This window comes from Plectropomus leopardus, chromosome 23 (genome assembly GCF_008729295.1).
Source record: "Plectropomus leopardus isolate mb chromosome 23, YSFRI_Pleo_2.0, whole genome shotgun sequence".
Lineage (NCBI taxonomy): Eukaryota > Metazoa > Chordata > Actinopteri > Perciformes > Serranidae > Plectropomus > Plectropomus leopardus.
Genome location: NC_056485.1, coordinates 5,920,544 through 5,943,247, shown reverse-complemented (window position 1 = coordinate 5,943,247; position 22,704 = coordinate 5,920,544). Strand labels below are relative to the sequence as shown.

The 22,704-nt window shown below is 37.9% G+C and overlaps 2 protein-coding genes across 2 annotated transcripts; one reads left to right on the top strand and one right to left on the bottom strand.

Moving 5' to 3' along the window:
* Window positions 1–269: 269 nt before the first annotated feature.
* Window positions 270–4,782, bottom strand: si:dkey-112a7.4. Its single transcript, XM_042512660.1, has 4 exons — window positions 4,745–4,782; window positions 3,689–4,013; window positions 3,015–3,360; window positions 270–1,289 (listed from the first exon to the last, which is right to left on the bottom strand). Exons 1-4 carry the CDS (start codon window positions 4,780–4,782, stop codon window positions 1,210–1,212), a joined length of 789 nt encoding a protein of 262 aa, XP_042368594.1. The 3' UTR covers window positions 270–1,209.
* Window positions 4,783–11,518: 6,736 nt separating this feature from the next.
* On the top strand, window positions 11,519–22,166 carry LOC121961804 (placenta-specific gene 8 protein-like). The gene is made up of 5 exons (XM_042511837.1): window positions 11,519–11,536; window positions 11,806–11,870; window positions 13,076–13,196; window positions 13,360–13,514; window positions 21,888–22,166. Exons 3-5 carry the CDS (start codon window positions 13,082–13,084, stop codon window positions 22,053–22,055), a joined length of 438 nt encoding a protein of 145 aa, XP_042367771.1. The 5' UTR covers window positions 11,519–11,536; window positions 11,806–11,870; window positions 13,076–13,081; the 3' UTR covers window positions 22,056–22,166.
* Window positions 22,167–22,704: the final 538 nt, after the last annotated feature.

Genomic DNA, 22,704 nt, shown 5'->3' with positions numbered 1-22,704 from the left:
TTCTTTCAAAGTTGCTGATTGCCTTTTCGCCCCCATGTTTTAAAAAGAAATTGCACCACTTTGCTCAGGGTTCAAAAGGTTAAATACTTGTGAGAGGAATCTGAAAGCAGCACAAGAAAAGTCATTTCAAAGAGTTAAGTGAATATAGCGTCAAATATCATTTGGCAATTGATTTAAAATAATTGTCTTTTATCACAGTCATGTGGCCAACTGGGACACCCTGCCTCTGAAAACAAACAAAAGCTCCATAAATCTGTTGTTGTTGTTTACGAGATTTTACCGCTGAGTCGGCAGCTCAAGCCAACAATGAGCTCAGGAAAACGTTGACTCTGCATGATCTAAAGAGCATAACTGTGGTGTGGTGTGAAATACTACTACATAGCCCTTAATAACAGGATACCAGTTACGTGTTCTGATGCTTGAACAGACTTCATGCATAGAATTCTGCAACATGTCACTGCACATAACAGGCATTCCCACAAAGTGCACCATTTGGAAAACAAAATAAATCTCAGTTATAGATTTACTGAAGCAATTTCCATTCAGGAACAAGTAAAAAACACGTAGAAGCCATAACAACACAAAGTGTTTCTTCTCTTTTTTTTGTTGAAACAATAAATAATTAGCAGTAGTTTTTTTTCTTCTTTAAATAGCGAGCTTTCATCCACTGGATATTTGTACACCACTTGCATCAGTGTGAGAGTAGAGTGATAGTCATTGCACAACCCAAGCTTAACATTTCACCTGTGTGTTACACATTAACAGGCGTGTGTTCCATCACACAACCAACCCGCAGACAATCAGAAACCCTCAGCGTCAAAAACACGCCGGTGAGAGGCTCTTTTCATCAGAAACCCTTTCAGCTCAGTGCAACTTTAGAAATGTAGCCCTTGTTAAGAAGCTCTGGAAAATATAGACACTTCCTTCCAATCTTTCTCAAGTCCTGAAAATCTACTGCTTACCGAGGTATAGAGTAGAGAGCGATACAAATACAATTCATTCACAGTCTGACCAAAGTTAAGTTAAATAAACACTATGTACAATCAGGGCCTAGGCTTCAGCTGCCGCTAAATGAGCCGTTTTTGTGCCTGTTTGAGCCGTCAGAAGCTTCAGAAGGACACGTGACAGGATCAAGGCCAAGATCACTGACGGGGAGTTTTGGCGTCCTTGGGGATTTTTTTTTTTTTTTTTGGCACTTCTTGGTGAAGTTTAGGAGATAGGCGACAGGGATACGGGACACTGGCCGTTGTTGTTCATGATGTCATCCAAGTCTTCATCGTCCAAGTCCACTGAGGAGGGAAAGGTCAAAGGTTAGGAATATGCGCTTCTTGACACAAATTTTGTCAATTTAGAACAAGGAAAAGTTTCAGAAAAGTGGAACGCAACTTAAAGAAAAACTGCTGCGCGATGCAAAGCAACTTTTGTCGATGAAAGTCTATTACCCAAAGTTGCATTAAAATAATAACTTTTGCAAGTTAGAGTGTGCAGGAGTTGTCTTCTGCTCGCCCCTCTGCTACGCAACTGTGGAAATAGATGGGTGAAGTTTTCTTTTATTTCAGAAAACTGGCTTACTCAGTTAGCTGGGTTAATTATTCCCTCTCATTTCCAGCCGTTATGCTAAGATAAGCTAACCAGTTGCTTCATATCAGACAGAAAAACATGACAGTGGTACCGACCATCTTGTCATCGCTCATAACGAGAGAGAATAAGCATATTTTCCAAAATGTCAGACTAGCCCTTTAAATATTTTACAATATGCCATCCCTGCTTCAGAGGTTGTAATATTTGCCCATTAAGTTTACATGATACTTAAAGGAACACTTCACCCCCAAAATTATCATTTGAATATCAGTAACCCACCCCAGGTTACGTTAGGTTTGTGAAGAAAAATTTAGTTTTTCTCACAGGCCTTCACAAAAACAGTAACCCGGAAACAGAGAAATTTCTTGATGAATTAAGAGTAAATGGGGTCCGTGTTAACATTAGCAAAACATCTGTTTAAAAACTCACCTCGCAGTAAGTAGTAAGTCCAACTCTCATTTATCATGTTTTATGTTTAGTACTTCCCAAACTCAATCATTTATGCTTAAACCTTACTATTTAAAACACACCGCGTTAAAAAGTTAGTTTGGAAACACAATTAACACAATTTTGCTGCTGTTAAATGTGAACCCCATGTCTGTGTCCCCATTCTTTTCAAAATCGTATTGTCTTTTTCGAATCTAAAAGTCATAGTTAATAGGCTATTGTGTGGCCAGGTATCAGATTCTGGCTGAGAATGTGGATTGAATTATAGATTTTCTTCTGATGTACTAAAAAAAAATGTTTGGAGAAGTATCATATTAAGCATATTATTACTATTCTGGCCAAATTTAGCATCATGACCACCCTTAAAAATGTCCCGGATTTTTCTTTTTCTTAGGGACTGTTCTGTATTTATCAGGGTTAGGGGGTGGCTGGGATGTGACTTTGGTTTTTGGACATCGTGACCCTGGAGTTACAAACCTTTTTTCGTCAGCCTCTTCGAGTGACTGGAGGAAAATGCATCGCCCTCCCTCTACCATTAATAACCATATTTTGTAGTCTGAATATTTTTCAAAAAGGCATGTCATCACTCACGGTTTTGGGGGATCTGAGGGTATTTAAAATAAATACAAAGCATCACAATTTAAGGTTAAAAGTTGTCCCGTTAAGCCAAATGAAAAAACATAATTCAGACAATTATTTGAAGTCCCTCCCCCATTTTTCAACACCCCCTCCTTTCTCAAAAATAAGGAACAGTCCCTTACCACAGAATTCAAAAAGTTTGTCATATGCACAGTGAAAATACAGCAGTTTAAACCTCACAATGAAATTCTTGCTTGCCATGCTCCTTACATGCAAAGCAAAAAACACAAAATTTTAAAAAAATGAAATAAGTTAAAAAATCTGATCGTTAAAGTAACGCGCACTATGAGTGTAGCTGCTGTAAGAAGACACTGTCATCATGTAACTGATCCAAACAAACCACTTACCTTTCTTAGTTCGACCAATCTGTCCCAGTTTGGGTGCTCTCTGTCCCAGTCTCTGAGGGTTGGCCCCGCCGCCGTCAGCGTTGACCTGTGGGTGTCCCGGGTTGAACTGCCCCGCCGGACCCGGCTGCCGGGGCGGCCCGCTGGGCGGGATGAGCTCTGGGATCCCTGAAGCTCCGTACATGTCTTTAGAAGGCGCCTTCTCCTGATTGGCCACTAGGTGTCCGCACAGTCCAAGCTTTGTGTCGTGTCGAATAGGGCTTCTCACTTCCGCAATGGCATTCAACAATGAATGTATGAACACCAGCCGACTGAACGTTGATAATAACACCGTGAAAGTCCTCGTAGCCTGTGAAAGAAAGTAAATACGGCCGTCAAAAATAGCTCTGGTGCGTCAGAGAGCGGCCGGCGCTTGGCAAGTGCGCATAAACACTTCTCTGCTGTTTATACAGAAATAAGCGATGTATTCTCGTGTGTTCGCCACTCTACTACAACTAACAGGTGTAGCAAATGCCTTCCGGGCTATTACAATAGCTGAGCAATACAATAACGTGTCTTCCGTTTGATCAACACGCGATAAAAAACTGCTTTTCCGCCCGCCTCTAAAATCAACACAAACACATCTCTTCCTCTGCGATCTTCAAAAATACGCTTCAATATGATAAATATCTCCTCACCTCTTGCTCACCGAGGCCGCAGTAAAGAGCTGAATCCGGTAATAGCGGCTTCTGAGAAAAGTGTTGTTGTTTATCAGAGCTCTCTCCCTCTCTCTCGCTCTCTCCCCCCTCTCTCTCTCTTGGCACAACACCGAGGAAGCGTCGATTTAAAGGGGCCTCTCGTCGTTTTCTCAGCCTTGGGGATTTCCTCGTATTGTGTCTTGACTCATAGCGGCATGTGGACGTCACTGTGCGCGGTTGATATAAGGGACAGAGCTGACACTTCGGATTATACAGCGGAGGTGTGCCAAAATATGTTTCGAGGGCGCAGTGCGTAATTACGCACCTTCAGTAATGAGAGAGTGACTCAGACGCCAGCCAATGACGAACACTGCTCAGTAATCCCTATACATAACATGTAATGCTGTATGTCAGAGGCAACAGTTCACCTAAGATTACTTAACTTCGGTTAATAGTCTGGATAGGAAAACACGTCTGTTACTCAGAAAGAGAGACATTTAGGTCTGTAATATCCAGAAAAAAATCAGTTCACAGAGTTTCACTAAGTTCATAAATGCACAGCACTTACAGTCAAAACATGTTGAACCTGTTTAAGTAGCTCAGTGACTTATTGACAAGATTATTTGTTCAGTTCTTTGTCAACAACTGCTGCTAAATTTTATCACTGATTTTGAATCAGTGTTAAAGTCCAGGGACGTTTCTAGGATTTGGAGACATTGGGGACTTGACCCAACCTCTGTAAGGGGGCTCATCCCTGCAAAATTATTGTAATTAACAAGCTCTGTTTGATGCTTTTTTAAAATCTGCTCTGGTACCTTATTAAAAGATTTTTTTTTCCCAGAATAATTATGAATTTTGATCGTAAAAAAATATTAGTAGTTTTCTTAATTAAAAAAATATATATATAACAGACATATGACAAATTTTTAGATTCAGGGCTTTTTTTTTAAAGCCTATCCTTAATTTCAGAGAATATATATACATGTAAATATATCTGGGGGCTTTGCAAAGCCTCAGAGGCCCCAGGCCTGTAGACACCATTGGTCTGAACTTTACCTGAACCCCAACCAGTTACCTCTGCAACACATAACCATTACCTGTAAGTAACCCTGTGACATGAAGAAAAGGTTCTTTAGTGTTTTAGATATGACTCTTACCCCTAATGTTAATGCAAAAAATGGTTAAGTCAATTTTGACATACACAAAAGGCAGTGATGGATTTGGTAATAATACATGGATAGCCACTTTTTTTATTCAGGGGGGAAATAAACAGTCACAGATTGTTACAAATTGGTGTGAGGCTGATTTTAGCACTTTATGTCATTAAAATCAATAACCCGTCATCTATAGCAGACAAACTGCACAGGAGAAACCCATAGGCAAAGATTTCATTCTTTTTTCTATGTTTTTACTCTTTTATATGCCTGTTTGTGTGTGTGGGAGTGTGTTATCTCCATTATTCATCACATTTTCAGGCTGAATCCATCCATAGCTGAGGGATTATCAAAGAAAAATCCCCCCCTTTAAGACTTGCCAAGATCTGCCCCTAGATCAAACTTTGCAGACCTACATGGATGCGGAAAGGGGTTGGTATATAGAAGTGAAAGTTTCTCCTTTGCTGTAGAACAATCAAACAATTTGTGGTGAACGGAGCAAACACACCGCTGTCATGTCCAGGATCATTTGTGCTTCTCTCCTACTCCTCATTGTGGTCGACACCCTCTGCGACAGCACAGGTAAATAGAACGCAGAATCTAAAAAAGATGTAATATATAAACGATATAAAAATAGAAAGAGGATTTGATTTGTGTCTGTATAATTGTATCTTATGATGTAAAATGTACTTGGCAGCACTGACACACACAGAAAATGTTAGCAGGTTGATGGGTGGTGTATTATTTTCCACATAAATGATTTCTTACTGTCTTTTTCCACTGTGTGCAGCTTCCCAGGCTTCTTTTCATGTGTCCAAAGTGCACATCCGCACTTGCAGGTGCAGAGGTGAGTGTCCATTGGTCTTTCACACATTTTTGGTTAAAAATTCTCAAAACAAAATCCCAATCGCAGGGTTGTTATGTTACCGTATTGGGGTCTCGCATTGGCTGGTAAGATTGCTTTTCCCCTGACCTTTCTGCCATTGTACACAATACTACAGTCTGCTGTCACGTAAAGCATTAAAAATGATCATGACCTGATTTGCTATGATGCAAATCTAAAATGACCACCTCTGTTTTCTTTGCAGTTTATCCCCCGGGAAAAATGAAGTGTCGGTACCCACTGTTGCCCAAAAACCACACTGAGAGACAGAGTCTGATCAAATGCCTCTGCAGCAAAACAAACCGCCACAGTGAGTGACTTGATATTGTATGTGGGTGTGATAGAGTTTTGTTTTGTTTTTTTAACTTAATATTCAGTAAACGTGTATTTTTTTATCATTTACTTTTTCTTCATATTTTGTAGAGTTTCCAGAGTTTCAGGCAGCCTGCACTTCATGGCACCCTGGTATTCCAATCAGCCTGGTATGAACGATAGCAGAGATGGATTTTGAACAAAGCTCAGTATCACACAAGATCAAATATGATCCCATGATGTTAACCATTATATCTCATTGTGTCATGTCACATAACAGTCACAATATGCATTAACAAGACATGAAATTCTGCATTGCATCATCATTGTAATATGCCTCATAGAATTATGTGAAATTGACACAAAGTCATAACATATTAGGTGGGAGAGGACAAGAAATGTGTTTAAGTCCTCGTAGGGTGAGTCAAAAAAAAAAAAACATGGACTTTCAACCAGGAGACCGCTATTTGTGTCCCATGTGAAAAAGTCAAGGTAGTCCCATGACTTTATGGACTTTATGGAAGTACGCAAAGTACTTCACGTAGGTATTTTCCTGTAACTACACAGAGTAAGTAAATTTACGTAGTTATTTTTACCAAAACTTCAAACTTTTCCTGAACCTTATCAATTATTTTTTTGTTCTTTAAGACCAACACAGTGTCTTCATTTCCCTAAAACTAACCAAACAGCAAATGTCATGGAAGTGTTTAAAACTGTGACTATAAGTAATAAAATTTGCGTTGGCATTGCTTTCATGTTGTTTACGCATAATTTTAACAGATTTTCTGCCTATAAGCCGCATCATACTTTGTTAAGAAGTTGTGTCCATTTCACATATTTCTGTGAGGCTGTGTTGAAGATATCGGTAACTTTGCATGCATCGTAAATAACCATTTTTAATTGCAAAGACTTTAAGTTCTTTGTTTGTGTATTTTTGAAAGTATGATATTTTGGGATATATGTTTTTTCATTTTCTCGCTGAATCCGATGAGATGATCTACAGCTAGCAGCCTGTTAGGTTAGCTTAGCACAAAGAGGAAGACTGGCTCTGTTTGGAAATTGTACTACTTCATTGATTAACATGTATCATCTCATTAATTTAATCCGTACCAAAACCAAAGTGTAAGAACAACAATTGATGTGCCAGAATGCCTCTTAACCCTTTGAAAGCCAAGAAAACTGGCCTGATTTTTTTCTAAATCATGGCAAGAAGGCAATGAGCAAAGAAGAAATGACAAAAAAAATTGGCAAGACATTATTAAAAAGTAATATTCTAAAGTATTTTTTTGTAAAATATCTTAGAATACTTTTTTAAAACAAAACAAAAAAAAACAGAGAAATGTCCTGGAAAAAAGTGTTTATAAATTATAATTTATTAAAAAAAAAACGATCATAATTAGATATTTAAAATGATGTTACAATCATTTTAAATATCTAATTATGATCATTTCTCCCTGACCTTTTTCTTTTTTCCCTGGCCCCTTAAAAACAATTTTCCGATAATCTGCCAAATTTTCACAATGTGAGTAAGATTTCTTATCAAATTGCTCATTGCCTTTATTTTCACCATGTTTTTGAGACAAATCACACCAATGTGCTTCATTTTCAAAGTTCAAAACTGTAAGGTTTTCCTGCATCCTGTCTGTACGCTAAGCTAAGCTAACCAGCTGCTATCTGCAATGTCATATTTACCATATTTCCCAGAATGTTCAACTATTGCTTTGAATCTGTTTTTTTTTTTTTAACTGAATCAAATAAACCACCACATTTGTTAAAACATTCATTACAGTTTCCAGCATATGCATAATCATCCTACTTACAGCTCTGATACCTTTTGCATTTGTCATAAAATAGCCAGATAAAGACGTGCTTACATGTAGTATACTGTAGAAATTATTTTATATTTGTCACTTTTAATAAATCTGTTTACATTAACATTCACAGTGGATAAGAAAGTAAACTTACTCACCGTGAATGTCACCTTTGTCAGCTGCAGCCCTTATGGAACGGGACAGGTTTTGCTTCATAGGGGTAGGATTCACTCCACTTGGCCTTATCTGTTTCATTCAATCAGATATGACAATAGAGGTATTTTAGTGTTGCATGCTGATTTTTGGGAACCTGTACATACGATGCAAATCTCATATGGTGAAATTTCACCTGACATTTGCTACGGTGCAGTTTCATACGGTGAAATTCTACTGCTTGTGTAAAGGTCTCGTCACCTGATCTATTTTAGCTGAACCCTAAAAAAAGACATTCTGATGAACATCAGCTCAGTTCATTTGTAAATCATTTCATTACTCTGTCATATGCCTTGGACTCGAGTTCGAGTCTGAGTTACAGATTTAATTACTTTAAATTTGACAAAATCAAAAAGTACTTGCACTGTCTTACTTTTAAATCTTTTAAATGTGATGCACTTGGTGTTTGAACACTGCTCTTTTTGTAGTCACTTTTCTGAGGACTACATCCCCTTGATGTCTTGCTACTCAACACTCAGAGACTGTCACAGGTGTTCTGCTTTATGGCTAATAAAGTGATGTTTCCTCAGCTCCTTGTAATGCTGCTGCTTCACGTTACCTCTTATATGCCTTAAGGAAGATTTATGACCAAAAGCTTGCACAGAAAATGTGATTTCTGTGTGGAGTTGAGTATGCAGAGGTGCTTTTGCCACTGTTGATAACGACTCGGCTTCAGCCCCTCAGTCTACGTCCAAATACTAGTTGAGTGTTATAGTGAAATTTCACTTTACATAAGCTACAGTGCAATTTCATATGATGAAATTAATTTAAGAAAGGAAATGAAAAAGCGGGCCACGGCCCAAATTTATTTTATTGTTTAATTTGTCCTATCTGTGTGACGTGGAAGTAGTGGTCTGTCCACTGACCACAGACCACTAGCACAGACTACTGCTTATTAGGCCCACAAGTAGGGGTGCTAACGCTGGTGGTTCAGACCAGTCAGTATGTGGTCTTTGTGGTCCTAATCCACTTAATCCCTTTCATGGGTGTGCCGGTGTTAGCGTAAGAAACATCAGAGATTACTCTGTTATTGATTTTGCAGATACTGTTATTGTTGCTGTTTTATTCAACTGTTCATAAACATGAACCAGTGAAGCGATATGGTCCCTGTGGTCTAGACCAGCTGTTAGTGGTCCATACTTGGTCCTATTTAACCTCACACCTCCTCTGTCCTATGTCCCCTTCTCTATTCTCTCTCCTTTGGCTTCGTGGTTCAATATTTTAGGTGTCAGTGCATTGTTTTTGTTGTTATTAACTGACAGAGACACTACTGTTAATTGTAGACCAACCTATATTTTATTACTCTCAGTCAGAGGCGTGGGCTGGAGTCATATGACTTGGACTCGAGTCAGACTCCGAGTTAAAGATTTGGTGACTTTAAACCTGACTTGACAAAATCAAAAAAGACTTGCATTGTCTAACTTTGTTCAGTTTGAAGTTGCACAAAGAGCAGTAATTTAAGACATAAATCAGCATTCTTTAGTTAGCAAGTTAAGCAGCTTAAATTAGCTTAAGTTTTTAATAAATAAATGCATATTTTAAAAAGCTTTTATCCTTTTTGTAAATTTAAAATGGCAGAGTGCTTTATTTGCTGAGGACTTCAAACTCAAAGTTTTCGAACCTGGGAGTTGTTAGTGCTGACTTGGGACTTGAGTGTAAAGACTTGAGACTTGTGGAAAAACAATAACTTGGTCCCACCTCTGTTTTCAGTGATGTGTGCACATTATGACTTGTTAGGGACTCAAAACTCATAGTTTAGGATTTGGATCTTGACTTGAGACTCGGATGTTAAGACTTAAAACTTACATGTGACTTGGTCCCACCTTTGCTTCTAATCATTTGAGCAAAATTTGACTTGTTTTGGACTTGAAGCTCAAAGTTTAGAGACTTGTGACTTAGGACCTGTCAGTCACGATTTGGGACTTGACACTGGACTTGCCTGTCTTGACTTGTGACTTGAGCCTTAAGACTTTAGACTTACTTGTAAGTTGCAATACCAAGACTTGGCCCCCTTCTCTGCTCTCTGATAAAATACAGTTTTGGGAAAGTGCTCTGTGATGACATTATGTGATATCTTGTAGTTCTTGCTCATCTGTTACAGATCAGGAGTGCTCAATGGTGTGACACTGAAACCAAAACCAAAAAGAAATACAAATCCTTTGATAGTGCACTAAGATTAATGGTGTCTCACTGTGGTATCTGGAAGAAAAATCAAAATACTGCAGATCAGCAGAGTTAACTGTCATGGGAACACTGCGCCTTGTTTACCAACCTTAGCTGGCAGTTTCATGTTTACACCAAAACACTAAAGTCGTGCAAAGAGCGCACAAGTGAAAGTCAAAGTGTGAGAGGACACAGAAGGTCCACAGTCCATAACAAAACTGTGTCCAGTACTTTGCTTTCCTCGGACTTTGAAACCCTTAGACGGGTAAGTCATCTATGCTTTATCTAAACAAACCTGGTGATATATTTTCAGTTATACATCACTGATGCAAATCATTGTTCAGAGTAGGGCAGGCTGGCTCTAAGCCAAACATGTTGCAGTGAAATGGACAGCCCCGGTTGACTGTGTCCATAGGCGGACTTTACCATTAGGCGAAACAGGCATTCGCCTGGAGCCCCGGGTGCCAGAAAAAGCTCTCTCTTTATTTATTTTTGCTCATTTTTCAAAAATCCCTTAAAAAAAATAGGATTGGAATGCCCAAATCAACCAATAATCTTGTCCTATCCGGACCCCCCCCCCCCCCCTCTCATTTCAGTCGGCACTACATGGACTCTTCCATGATGCGCATCACCCTACTGCGCAGTTGCGTATGCGGAAGTGATTTTAGCGCGCTGAGAATCAAGTCATGTAAACACAACACGGACAGAGAAGACTAGTACAGATAAACCACGAAGCGAAGCTACGAGAGTGGTTTACAGAAAAAGATGAGGAGAGAGAAAGAACAGGTGTTTTTACCAAACCTGCCAAAGGTATTTACCTTTTTCAGAGCAGTGCCGGCGGGACAGCGTCAGCAGACACGACAGCCGAAATGAAAGATGTGATAGCAAGATCTGCTGAAGCCAAAGCTCGCAAAGTTAAGCTTTAGATGCCAAAACGAAGAGATAGGAGATATGAAAACAAACACAGAGAGGAGAGATGAAGACAAAAGCACACAGAGAGAGAGAGAGAGATAAAACATATAATAGAATATATAACATATAGAGAGATAGATATACTTTATTGATCTCAAAACTGAGAAATTGGGATGCAGCAGCGCCATGCAGTAAGAACAGAGAATAAAGAGCACACATTATTTATAGAATATAAAGGAATACGCTTAAAAAAAACCTAAAAAAAAAACTAAGAGACTGTACATATCTACATATATACATGTGTAAAGTGCGGAACAGTATCTGAATAAATAAAAATAAAATAAAGTCAGCAGTGTAGAGTGACATGGAGCTAAGGCCGGAGTTTAAAGCGCAGACAGAGGTGAGTTATTGTACAGATGGATGGCTTGTGGCAGGATATATATATAATATATAATTCTACATATTTTATATAATAAATAGATATATGAAATGTATTCCTGTAATGTATTTAATAATGTGCCATTTTTGCTTTGGCAACAATGTGGCATTAATGTCAATAAAGCTTATTTGAATTTGAATTGGGGGGGGAGGGGGGGGTACATTATCAGTACATTATATGTCTCCATAATTGTATAATTTATTGTCATGTGTCATATGCTCACTTTGTAGTTGTCACAAGATACAGTAAAACACAAGACCACGGTCAACCTGCTGCCACCCTCTGAAAAACCAAGGTAAATGATGACATGTTTAACACTACATTAGATCGATGTATGTGGGGGGGTGTCCTAAATGACTGCTCAGGCTGGAGCCCCCAAATGGCTATGTTCGCCTCTGTTTGTGTCTCCAGAGCTTAAGAATAACTCAGGTCAGGACAGCCTTGTTTAATCCTTAGTGAGTGAGGGGCGTGGAGGCTCAGAGCGAGCACCTCACTGGTCTGGTGAGTCAATCTTTTGACTGAGATAATGATTTTCTGTGGATGATACAAAAAATGCTGCCTTGTATCATGTTTTTTTTCTAACTGGTGTTGATATATAAATCTGGCAGATTGCAGGCGGGCAGCAATCAGCACATCAGGCAGTTTCATTTAAAAGCAAACAAGATCAGATTGCAACCCAGTCTCAAATGTGGAACAAAAGTATTGAAAAAACCCCTCAGTGACATCAAACAATCTTATTGCAGATTAAAATAATATGTTTTCTCAAATACTGTCCTTAAGTACAATTTTAAGGTATTTGTACTTCACTTGAGTAAACTAATTGAATCCTCTTAATACCTCTAAATGCACTGAGCCAACATTTGTAAGCCTGGAGCCCCGGGCTAAAAAAAGGGATTGTGTGGGATTGTTCTTGGCTTCCATATTGACCCTATGCAAATTGCCCATATGGGTTGGTTTACACAAGTGGGACTCAATTAAGATGCCCATTTTGGGCCAATACCCACATGGTACTCAAGTAGTCCTAGCATAACTCATGTGGGGCCCACTTGGGAAAATCCATCCATGTGGGCAATTGGCATGGGGCCAATATGGAATCTGTGTAGGGCCTCTTTTTAAGCCAATTCCCCATACTTTATACCAGTGTACTTTACTTCATTGCTTTTAATCAAACTACTCAATAAAACTATCGAAATGCATCTCCGCCCCAATCAGATGCCACATACAGTGCTCCTTGAACAAGAATGCACATGACAAACCAGTATTATACATTAAGTACCCTTTTTTAAAAACCTTTATTTAGGTTTATTTGAAATCACTTTTACTTGTTAAAGAGTACTTTGCGATTATACCCAAGAAAATAATCTGAATACTGTATCCATCACTGGACAATCTTTCCCAGCCTTACCCAAGTGGTGTGAGTTGTTATTTTTTTATTATGTCTTTATGTTTTATTATTTTATGTGGTGGTATTTCAGTTGTGTTCCTTTTTCTCTTTCATAGTCCTGGATGGCCAACTCAGCAATGCATCGACAGGTGGTCCAGGTCCAGCCGGAGAGCACGGCTGTGGGGTCAGGTCAATGGAGTACTGGCCTATGCGAGTGCTACAAAGACGTGGGAGACTGTAAGTGCCCAAACATGATACAGTATACAGCATAACATGAAATATGATTAAATTTACAGTATATTTAACCATCTGCATTTCCTGAAATGAGGAACCGTTACCATAAAATGTCATGTTTTTGTGGACTAAGTATTAATCTACAGTACTGTGTGTGTGTGCACAGGTTGCTTTGCCCTGTGCTGCCTCCCAGTGTTTACCTGTAAGGTGACCAGTGCTGTTGGTGCCTGTCCTTGCCTGCCTCTGCTGGACTGTATTGGCTGCGTACCACCGGCCTCTCTCGCCATGAGGGCGTCCGTCAGGGAACGATACGGCATAAAGGTAATGCAGCACAGATTACACTTTAATAAAAAAAAAAAAGTAATAAAAAGTATTTTACATAATGCAGTTAAATGCAGTCTTGATAGTGTAATAGATAACTTCATGTTCAAAAAGGAATTCCAATAAAATAAACAAAACTAAATGGGGACGACATACCAAAAACACATGCCAGAACTGAATTGCGTTTACACTGTTGCAGTATATTGGCTAGCTGAAAACTATGTCAATATGAGAGTTTACGAAATGCATACTTATACGCTTTTGTTTCTTATTTTACAGTTAATATTAGTAATCATCCGATGTGTACAGACAAATATTGGTACGGTTTACATTTTGGGTTCTACAACAATCCTGTTTTATTGGGTTATAAATCTATACATGCCAATTACAGGCACTGGTTTCACAGCTTTGACTGACATGGCAACTTCCTTTATAATTCTTTTCCAGTGTTGTGACTGGAATCAACTTGTCAGATTCATAGTGTATTTGTTAGTATAACGGCAATAATCGTGCTCCTCTGTTTTCAGTAAATATCCTCCGTCTCCAATTACTTGGAATGAAGCAGTTTCTGCTTGTTTTCCTCGCTGGAGTCAGGACGTGAGATTTAAATTTGTGATTAAATTCCTTCAGTCAAGCGGAGTGGCTCCTGAAGTTGAGATGTCGTGACAAACACCGTCTCGAACAATGCAGCTGAATGAGCACCGCCACACTGTGTCCCCAGCTCAATTACACAGAGCTCCTGGGGCTTTCAATAATTCTGAAGATGGAGACGTTTCACTGATGAAACACAATAACAGCGCACAGGGGAAAAAGATGCAACATCACGTAGGTGCGCCTAATGACACTGCTTATTACTTCAGCAACGCAAACAGTGTCTTGAGTCTATGTTGTGAATTCAGATAAAGGATGCAGTGAAATCAGGACACGTTTATTAAATTAATAAATATGCGCAAGTGCCATAAATAACTTAATGAATAAACAACAAACTGTTAGTGCCTTTAACATACAGCGAGCTGCTCTGGCTGCCCACCCACTGCCTCGCTACACTGCTGTTAATCCACACTAAACACTCACACACCTGCGTACATGACCACAGATCTCGAGAGACATCAGGTCACCAATCAGTGCACATAACCATTACAAAAACAGATGTTTGACACACACACAGTACATGCCGGGGCCAAGTTGCGAGTTTGATGTTGGATAAGTAGAGCCGGTGGTTTCTGGGACAGTGAAGAGAAGGAGAGATAAGGCAGGAGGTGGGAGTGGTTGGAGGCCAGGCAGGCAGAAGCTGGAGCGCTGCCATCGGAGAGAAGGAGGTGGTTGGTAATGTTGGCTCCTCTGGAGGTGGAGTGGGCTGTGGATCGCTGTCAATACTGCAGAGCACGAGCTAGGAAGGTGCCAGAAGTTCTTATGAAAACAAGTCCAAGCATGTAGGTTGTTAAGAAAGCAAGGCAACAGCTCTCTCATGGGTGGACGGAGGCAATGCTGTAACGGTGTGTACCATGAGAATCAAACTGTGGTTTCAGACAGATTGCTTCAGACGTTTGGATGTGCGTTGAAAGTTCTAGAAAGTGGAAGTAGTGACTTAAAGATGGGGTAGGCAGTTTTTTTTTTAGAAATTGGCTGAATTGGAGAATACACCCTCCTCCCACAGCTCTCCCCTCTCTGTTCTATGCCCCTCCAACAAAACACCTAAGGGCATATGTTATCGCTGCATACAGTAACCCAGTGTTTCCCATACATTGATTTATTTAATCTTTTTTTCAATGTAGAGTTGCACCATCACAATATTAGGAGAATTGGCACTGAATGCAAGGCCCCATTTGTGAGTTTCTCAGTAGCATATGAAGCTAAATTGTTTCACCTGCCACGTATTGATTACCTGTATGATCTGGGGATGACCTTCCACACTGTGTAGCCCACAGAGCGTGCCGAATGGCTACCCAGCTAACAGGAAACGTTCCCACAACATTGGCTAATGTTACCTACAAGTTGCAGTATTGTTTAAAAAAAAAACATTTTAATCTAATGTTCAAAGAATGTTTTAAGGATGTTTATCATTTCAAGTAATGTTTCTCTGAGGTTAAATGCTGACTAAGACGTAACGTCATAACTGCAACATTCTGAGGATGTTTTGGTGATGTTGAAAGGTGACAGATCATAAAATGTTCTTTTATAATACATTCCTACAATGTTACCTGGGAGCACAGAAAGAACATTTCTAAAGCAAATTTCAGTGATGCCTGAGATTACAGACCTTTTTTTTTCTTTCTTTTTTTTTTTATTTTTTCAAAATGTAAAGTCATGTGATATGTTAACAAAAAAACAAAACAGAACAAAGTTAAAAAAAACAATTTTTAAAAACTTTTTTTTAAATGTTTACAGCGAGTAACTTTAAGAGGAATGGTCTGGGAACTAAAAGAAAACTTACCACTCAAATGTTACTAAAACATTGCATTGGTTGCATTTTACCAGTGTTTTTAGAACCAAAAATTGCTGGCTGGGTAACTTCATGTTTAGCGCTGCCCGAAATAGAGATAAAATTATTTAATAATGTGGCTCTTCTAGACATTGAAAATTTCATTGGAATGAATGGATTAAATCCTGATGTTGAAATGAATGATGTCGGGGGAGTTATGCTGCTCAGATCAATGTATCTGCCATGTCTTTCTCCATGTAGTCAGATGGAAAAAAGTCTTTTTGGGACGCACTCTGTTTGGCCACTACAAAAATTGGCTTGAAATCCTGGCCAGTGCTAGGTCCAGCCTGTGTAACGGCAGCAACAGAAAGTGTTCTGATCCAGGTGGAGACGTGTGGGATCAGGCCCCGAGCACTGGGATGTGTGCTGGGTGATTTTGGGTGTTGCCCTTTGAGACAGCTGCAGTTTGATGTTAGCTGGCTACATAAACATTAACTGGAATTAGCAGAAGCCGAGGGCTGTTGGCTCCAGTTTACAGAAGGCTAAATTACTAGGAACATTTTCTCTCCATCTTTGAAATGCTTAAGTGATACTGGCATGTTTTATTGGTTTTATATTCAGACTCCCTTGTAGACTTTTCTCGTAAGTCCACCTGACCTTTTTAGGGTTTCTTTGCCATGTAGGCAGTTGTTGCCAGTGGTGGAGCATCACATTTTTCTGCAGGACTTTCTGCCATTGAATCAGTCTTTCACCATTTTGGATGTAAATCTGATGGAAAGTATTCAGCTCAAAGCTCATAGTTCCTAAGAAGGGCCTTAATCCTCTGAGACCTGAGCAAATTGGTTTCATTTCTTTCAAAATATGGGGGAAACGGCAATGAGAAACTTGGCACGAAATGTACAAAAAATTGCAAGGAATTGGTAAAGGGTGACCCCCAAAACCCCACCCCAGAAATGGCAAAAATGTACAAAAAACTATTAATAATTATTTTATTATATTTTTAAAATTATGTTACAGGAAAATTGTATTAAAAAATCGACACATTTGTTTTCAATTTTCAGCACTTTTTTCCAGGTAGTTTTGGTTTTCTTTTTTTGTGTGTGCTTATTTTCAGATAATTTTATTGTATTTATTTTTTTAAATTTATTTGCTAAGTTTTTGCTAATAGTTGGGCAATATGTTGTTAACTTGCTTATTGCCTTCTCCCCATGCTTTTGCATGAAATCAAACTAATTGGCTCAGGTTTCATAGTATTAATTACTTTTGACGGGTGCGATTGCTTGGTTTAGATGAAATTGAGTGAACTACAAAGTCAGTGATTGCAAATCTTTGAACTAAAGTGAACAAAATGATTTGATTGGCAAAGTGATTTATGGTTTTATTCAGGGTATATTAGTATGTAGAGGTTAGCATGTAGCTCACTGTTGTTCCTAAATCCAGCCTCACAGAGCTGCTGCGTGGCTTACGTCTTGTTTGGTCATCTCTCATAACTTATTTAGGCCCTACGTCATAACTTTACCCCCTTGTTTATTCTATTTTATATTAATTTTAGGCATATTATTTTTTGATGGCCTTTATGTTGCATATTTTATTTGTGAACATCTACTAGTACTTTATTTGATTGTGCAGGCTGTGTGTGTCAGGATATCTTAAACTATCAATCCGAACGTTCAGTTGAGACGGCACTTTTCTCCCGTTATTGTTTATTGTGGTAGGAATATATCCGCATGCAAACTTTAAATCCCAGAGCTGCATGTTGCATTCAGACCTGTAATGATGTTCGGGGGCGTCGTGATAATTTTAGTTAATGTCACCCTCCCACATTGAATTCACAAGGGAGGCGGTGCAGGAGAGGGAACATGTGCTTCTGAGCAGATCCCAGGTCTGTTGCTCAAGAGAGACGAGTGTGTGAATCTCAAGGTGTTTATTGTGTTTGCTCTTATGTGGCTGCTTATAACACAGTTGTATCAGAATCAAAAAGCCAGACCTGTAAAGATGCTTGTGGGTGGAGAGATTATTTTATCGGTTATGTCACCTCCAACATGAAATTCACAGATTGTAATGCAACAGTTGATGGTTGTCACGCTCCACTCCACTATTGTACATTGTTAATGTTGCGTTTTGAAAGAATGTTCAGACTTGCCAGCGATGAAGCTAGAGGTAATAGCAATAGTAAGTAATCAAAAGTGACAGAAATTGGTCATTTGGGCTCCAGTGCTGACTCAGAATCATCAAGAACTCACATGCTCAGGCTGCTCTCTCAGACTTTATTGATTTATCAAATCTCACCCACCAACATTTCCATCTTGATATTACTGACAAGCTCTTTATCGTGGTTGCTGTTGCTAAGAGCAAAGACTTGGCTGGAAGAAACTCTCTGTCCTCAGAGGGAGGATATTTACTGAAACAGAGGAGCACGATTATTGCTGTTTTACTGACAAATACACTGTAAATTTGACAAGTTTTCATGTTTTGAACAATTTGTTATTTTTTAATAACATAGTCAGGTTTTAACATTACAACCACATAAACAACCCCCCCCCAAAAAAAACCCCATATTAACAGATGTTCTTTCTCTCTTTAAAGTTTCTCTCATAACCACGGTCAGCATCCTAAGGCTACTTCTTATATAAAAGTTATATAATTTGATGGTACTTCAAAAAATCTAGAAAGTGAAAAAAATATATGTATTTTTTGCCAAAATGGCCCAAAAACGACATAGTATAGTATGTCAAAACAGTAAAAAAAAAAGTCAGAAGATTTTATGTTTAAAAAATTCTCAGCATAGTTTATCAAATTAAGTGCAAACAAGTCATATTGTGTAATGTCGAGTAAATGTCACAATTTAGTATCTCCAAAAATAGTGCAAAATGAGTCACTGTATACAGTATATATATATATATATATATATATATATATATATATATATATATATATATATATATATATATGATGAGAGTAGGACAGACAGGAAGTGAGAGATACATGAGCGTATGTGTATTTTTGTCACTCTTGTGAATGGGTAATGGGTCAAAGACATAACGTGTCCATTTTTGTGTCTGTATCAAATTGATTTAACATCAAATTCTAAATATATATACAAAATAATATATTAATTCAACCCGCCATATCTGAATTATTATGGGTGAATTAATGCTAAAACATGTAAAAATGTAATTCAGTGAAATAGTCAACACTTCAGTTTTCTTATTCCATGTTTAAATAAACATGTAAAATACAATAAATTACAAATAGTTTTTCTCTGGCAATTTATGATGAGAGTGTTGGCTATATCATACTAAAAACACAGCATCCTGCTATTTTTTAAAGTAATGACAAGGGGACTTTTGCCCAAAAATGAACTGCTTTAAGAGTCATTCAGTGTAACAAAGTCAGGCAGCCATTATGAAATTATATCAAAAAGTTATAGTCATGTGACAGCCTATGACATCATTAAGAGAGACTCCTGTGAAAGAAAGGTTAGCTCTTCTCTGTTAATATTCAATAATTTACACTTTTCACAATGTGGTTATCCAGGTCACAAAACTGCAGTCATTCAGTGAAATGTCCAGAAAACACTTACACTGATAGATTTTTAAAAATGAACTTTTATCTTGAATAATTGGTGATTGCCTGCAAAATGAACTGAAGTAAAAGTTTCGTCATTCAGTGTAATATTTTGTCATTCAGTGTTACACTTTCTGTTAAACCACAGCATCATCCATTGTATTGAATGACAAATATGTGTATGTATGTCAATTTTAATTTGTTTGCTTACATATGTCTTAAATATAACAAATATTATGATTATTAATGCATTTTTATTTTATTCTTTTACAATGCCCTCTGATAAAGGCAGGGTTTCAAGGCACAGGAAAAAAAAAATCATTTAAATAGAATATTTAAATATTTAGAATATTTTCACCTCTTTATTAGACTGTCAGTTATTGTGAAATGTTGCTGAATCCAAATTAACTTTTTAAAACAATGAAGACATGTAGGTCAGAGTTATTCTTATTCAATATCTGTGTTGCATTTATTTGCTCAGTATTCAGAGATAATAATTTAAAGGTTAAAATTATTGGGGCGCCACAATGTGTACCTGAAACCTGGTAGACAGAGTTTTACTAAACTTGGTACAAACTCGGTGCTCTGGGGGAAAGTATATAGCGCCCCAGGGATGACGTTATTCTCTAGTCTGACCCTGAAGCTAACGTCGCCCTGGTTCCCTCATCAAAAGGCTATGGGATTTTTCCATTGAATTTTGGATCATTGCCTAAAATAAGCTCTGTGGTAAACATTTATGATACTAACACATTTTGTTCAGTAAGATAATCTTTACAAATGAACACCACTTTTAGGATTTTTGAAGCCTAAATACAATCAGCAGAAGATAAAAGCTAACGCAAGGCTACAAACAAATGACAACACAGTCACATGAATAAATGTCTCCACCACAGCGAGGCTGTAAAGCCGTGTTCGGCCTGAGGACGTTCTGTAGTCTTATTTGGATGCTTGTTAGCAACCGTCTTTTTTAAGACACATTAAAGCTTTAGCGTTAACAGTCGGGGATTTACTGACGTATTTTATCAGAGAACAAAACTGGAAAACCTCTTCAGACTTTCTCTTAACCACAGACCTTATTTCAAACATCCAGCCAAAAACACATTCAAAAAAACAAAACGACTTTGAGACGAGGGAAGCGGAGATGCTAAAATGCAAATGTTTCAGGACTCATTCCTGGGCTCTCTATTAACCACCACTTTCTGAGGGTTCATAAAGATTAGCGCATGTGGGCGTGGCCTTGTTAGCATTTTGCATTATTATGCCTTTGCTCAAATTACTGTGAGCGAAATGACGTCCCAATGTTTGGAATCAAATTTGGTTCCAATCTGCCTGATGGTAGAATATGAAAAAGACTTTTTTTGATAATTATAATCTCTGTGTGTTAATGATACAGACAAATACTAACAATGACAATAGTAATGCATTTTTTATGACATTTAGACAAAAACGTCATTCAGAGTAACAAAATGGTCATTCTGTGTAACAGATAATATTTATGTAAAAATGAAAAATATACTTATTTTGACACAAAATTATTGAAATTATCTGGATCAATAATTGAGCAAACTAATTTGATGGTATTTTTTTAATGAAATCCAATTCCTAATAAAACTTTTTTAAACAGATAGGATAAAACCCAGTGTTTGTGACTATGCTGCCAAAGTATAAAGGTTTACAATAAAAATTAATAATTTTAGAAGGTTGAATTGTGATTCTCAAAATGTGTATTTTAAATCTAATTGGTGTAGCTATTAACTTGCCTCACATGATTAATTGGTTTAAGCTGTTGTTACACTGAATGACAAATTTAGTGGGGTCGTTTTATGTAAATCATGTTAAAAATGACTAACAATCATTATTTCAGTTAAAAATAATAAAATTGCACATTTTACATTCCAGTGTACCGTAGAAAGGTGAAATGGTAAAATGTTTCACTTTTAATTTTTTTTAATGCTTGAAAACAAGATTACGTCTTTGACCCACTATACATACATATATATGTATGTGTACATATGCATATACACACATATGTGTGTGTGTGTATACACACGTGTGTGTGTGTGTGTGTGTGTGTGTGTATGTATGTATGTACATTCATATATATACACACACACACGTGTTTATGATTATTTATGTGTGTATATAATATATATATACATATACATATACACACACACACAAACTAAAGATTGTATTCTAACTTACATCAAGTAAAACTGTTAATTACAAAGAGCGTGAGCTCATTTCAAAGTACAATAGGCAAAAGACACACAGATCTGCTTTATGGTATATCAGGAAAAATGTCTTTTTTACACCTAAATGCAAATATTCACCTTTTGTTCGAGCCTCCCACCTGTGTTCAGGCCTCTCTGTGTGTCTTACAGGGGAGTGTGTGGAGTGACTGCCTGTACGGATGCTGCTGCTATCCACTATCTTGGCTCCAGATCTCCAGAGAGCTGAAGAGAAGAGCAGCATCCCACGCCGCCTCCTCCTCCTCCTCCTCGGTCAGATACACAGCTCTGACCTCCCTGCAGGGGGCGCACTTGGTCTAGACACAGTGCAGCACTCCTGCCTTCTGCCGCAGCTTCCCTCCAGTGTACAGGAGTTGATTTAATCACACTTCCTCCAATCTGCAGCCACTCCCTGTTACCTCTGAGAATTCAGCTGGGACAAAATCTTTCCTACAGAGAGAAAAGTTCGGTTATATCCCATGACAAAGTAAAAGAAGTACAAAAAATAGAAATTACACCATTAATCAGAAATTACAGGGCTGTTTCTCTTCTTCCACAATTATCCAAAATTCGAAAAAAAATTATTTAGTGTGACACATGAGATAAAAACAAATTATTTAGAGACAGTAAATTTGGATTCAGGACAAACCACTCAGAAAAAAGTTTGCAGTATAAATCTATCTGTTAAAAGCATTTGACACAATAAATCATTAAAATTATTAATCTATAAACTTGAATTGTTTCGGATCAGGGGTGTAGTAGTCAGTTGAGTAAGAGGCTATGTCAAAAACAGGCAGCAATTTGTGATTCATTTGGGAAAATCAAAATCTGAATGTTTCTTACACAGATTTATAAATAAATAGAAATGTGGCAAGGTGTAAATATGCAGAATTGTTTGTAAATAAATATATTCACGTGGGTATGTGAGTATACTTATATCTAGTCTATGAATACTTTGATCTTCTTAACG